The 2,155-nt window shown below is 33.7% G+C and overlaps 1 protein-coding gene across 1 annotated transcript in view; it reads right to left on the minus strand.

Moving 5' to 3' along the window:
- Window positions 1-253, minus strand: part of LOC105626936 (discoidin domain-containing receptor 2-like) — a 12,065-nt gene extending 11,812 nt beyond the window's left edge. The window contains exon 1 of the mRNA XM_012208227.1: window positions 172-253. Coding sequence (XP_012063617.1) covers window positions 172-253 — 82 coding nt within the window. The remainder of the gene's footprint in view (window positions 1-171) is intronic.
- Window positions 254-2,155: the final 1,902 nt, after the last annotated feature.

The following is a 2,155-nucleotide window of genomic DNA, read 5'->3' on the forward strand; positions in this document are numbered from 1 at the left end:
AGAGAGAGAGAGAGAGAGAGAGAGAGAGAGAGAAAGCAAATTTTGTGTCAAAGGACATCACATGAGTCGCATGAGTCCAGCCTATAAAAATATCTACGTATTGTAAAATAAATATTATCCACTCGTACGAAAAAATTGATAACGAAACAATGAAGTGCTAAGCCAACTTACCGAGAGTGTTCCCAATTACGAATCCCTTCGCGCACCAACTGAACAGTATTAGGACTTTTATCAAAAGGCGTACGGTCTCCATGATATGTTGCGATAACGCGGTGCGTACTGATACTCCGAGCACATTTATAAATCATAATACAGCTCGAGGAACTCTCTCATCCCCGTTTTTTTCGCAGGGAGGAGAACACCGCGCAGTGCGTTGTCTATCCAGAAGAACAAATGCAATTTTACAAAACGAGATATAATGCAGCTTTTTGTTCTCGCACAGGGTGGGGATGTTGATACTCGGAGTAGCTTAGCCCGGCTGTTGTCTCTGCGCAACAAGTATGGAACGATCAATATGCGTTATTTCGTGGGTGGGCAAAATTCTCGCGCGTATTTCATAATTTATTTCTTTTCTTTTTTTCCACTCCTTCTTTATCTTTTGTCGAACGCGGTTGATTTTCCATTCCAAGAAAGATCATTAGAGATTCCCGCGTTGAGTAGAAAAGAGATTCCCTCTTTGATCTTTAACATTCTACACATTGTCTTTACCGTTCGGCAGAAGCCACTGACGCTCCGAGGTCTGTCTCATAATTTTAAATGGAACACGTGCGTTGCGTTAATAATAAGCCCCTTTCGCTCGTCGAGTTTAGCGCTTTAACTGCTCCACTCGGCTCGCATTTTCGCGTTTCTATCGCACAATGCAAAACGACTGTGTACTGTGTTCACGATGCATCCCGATCTCACACACCTCCGCAACATTTTTGCGAATGAGGGATAACTGATAGTCGCGATATTGCTCTCCACGGACACTGCGATATCGCGGGAGGAAAGGACTTTTCAGGGTGATATGTGATAACGCCGAGGGGTGTGACGACCCGACAGCCAATGGCGATAGCGGTAATGTTTCACTGCGCAAAATCATAAAATTCCCGATAATCGAGATATTTTTCCACAATACGAGCATCGACGAAAGCTTTCCATGAACTCCAAATGCATCAACCTTTTTTAAAACAAAACGCACTATTTAATATATCTTTATATTAATTTAATATATTCAACTTGATATATTAATATATATGATTTCATATAGGGTAATTGTCTTTATTATTGTATCTTTGTATTTATAATTAAACCATAAAGAAAATCAGCATAATAAGAAAACTTATTTTTCTTTTAAGTTAAATCATTAATACATATATGAAATACCAAAGATAATGTTTTATTTTTTAACTATTAAAGTATAATAAACATTTTTTTTAAATTATAAGAAATTTATGTGAGTCCAGTAATATCGTGTTTTAAGCTTGTCCCGGTTAATGTATTGAAATTAAAAGTGTTATATTAGTGAGTGTATATTGAAATTGTAAGTACAATTAAAATAATGGATTTATGAAATATTAATTTAAACAATTAATATTAATGTTAAATAAATGCTTCAATAAATGTCATTCAAACATTAAGATTGATCTAAGATGCAAAAAAAACATTATGTTAAATTACTAGTCTATGGGTGCTTTCCAACAAGAGACACAGATGACACAGTCAATTATTACATTCTTGTCTGCTATGTTAAACGAAGATGACATGATCACTGTGTCACACTGTGTTCTATCATTCACTTACTGAAAAAGTACCAAATGCAACTTGTGATATTACTGCGATAGTTTAGTATAATTTGCGTTTCAAGACCAAAAATAATTCTGATGCGTAGTTTAAAGGATTACATACATAGTGTATAAATTGGCATATAATTATAAAAACACTTAGATCCAGTCAGATCGTTAAAGACATTTATTTCTATTGATTAATTCAGTAATGAGTAAATTAGCTTAAAGGCACATTAATAGGAACAGACCTTACATGGATATTAAATATATATTTTAATTATAGTATTTTATCAGTAAAAACATATATAAATCATCGTATCAAATTTATCGTACATGTATATATATATATATATATATATATATATATATATATATATAATATATATATA

This window comes from Atta cephalotes (assembly GCF_000143395.1).
Source record: "Atta cephalotes unplaced genomic scaffold scaffold00007, whole genome shotgun sequence".
NCBI classification, from domain to species: domain Eukaryota; kingdom Metazoa; phylum Arthropoda; class Insecta; order Hymenoptera; family Formicidae; genus Atta; species Atta cephalotes.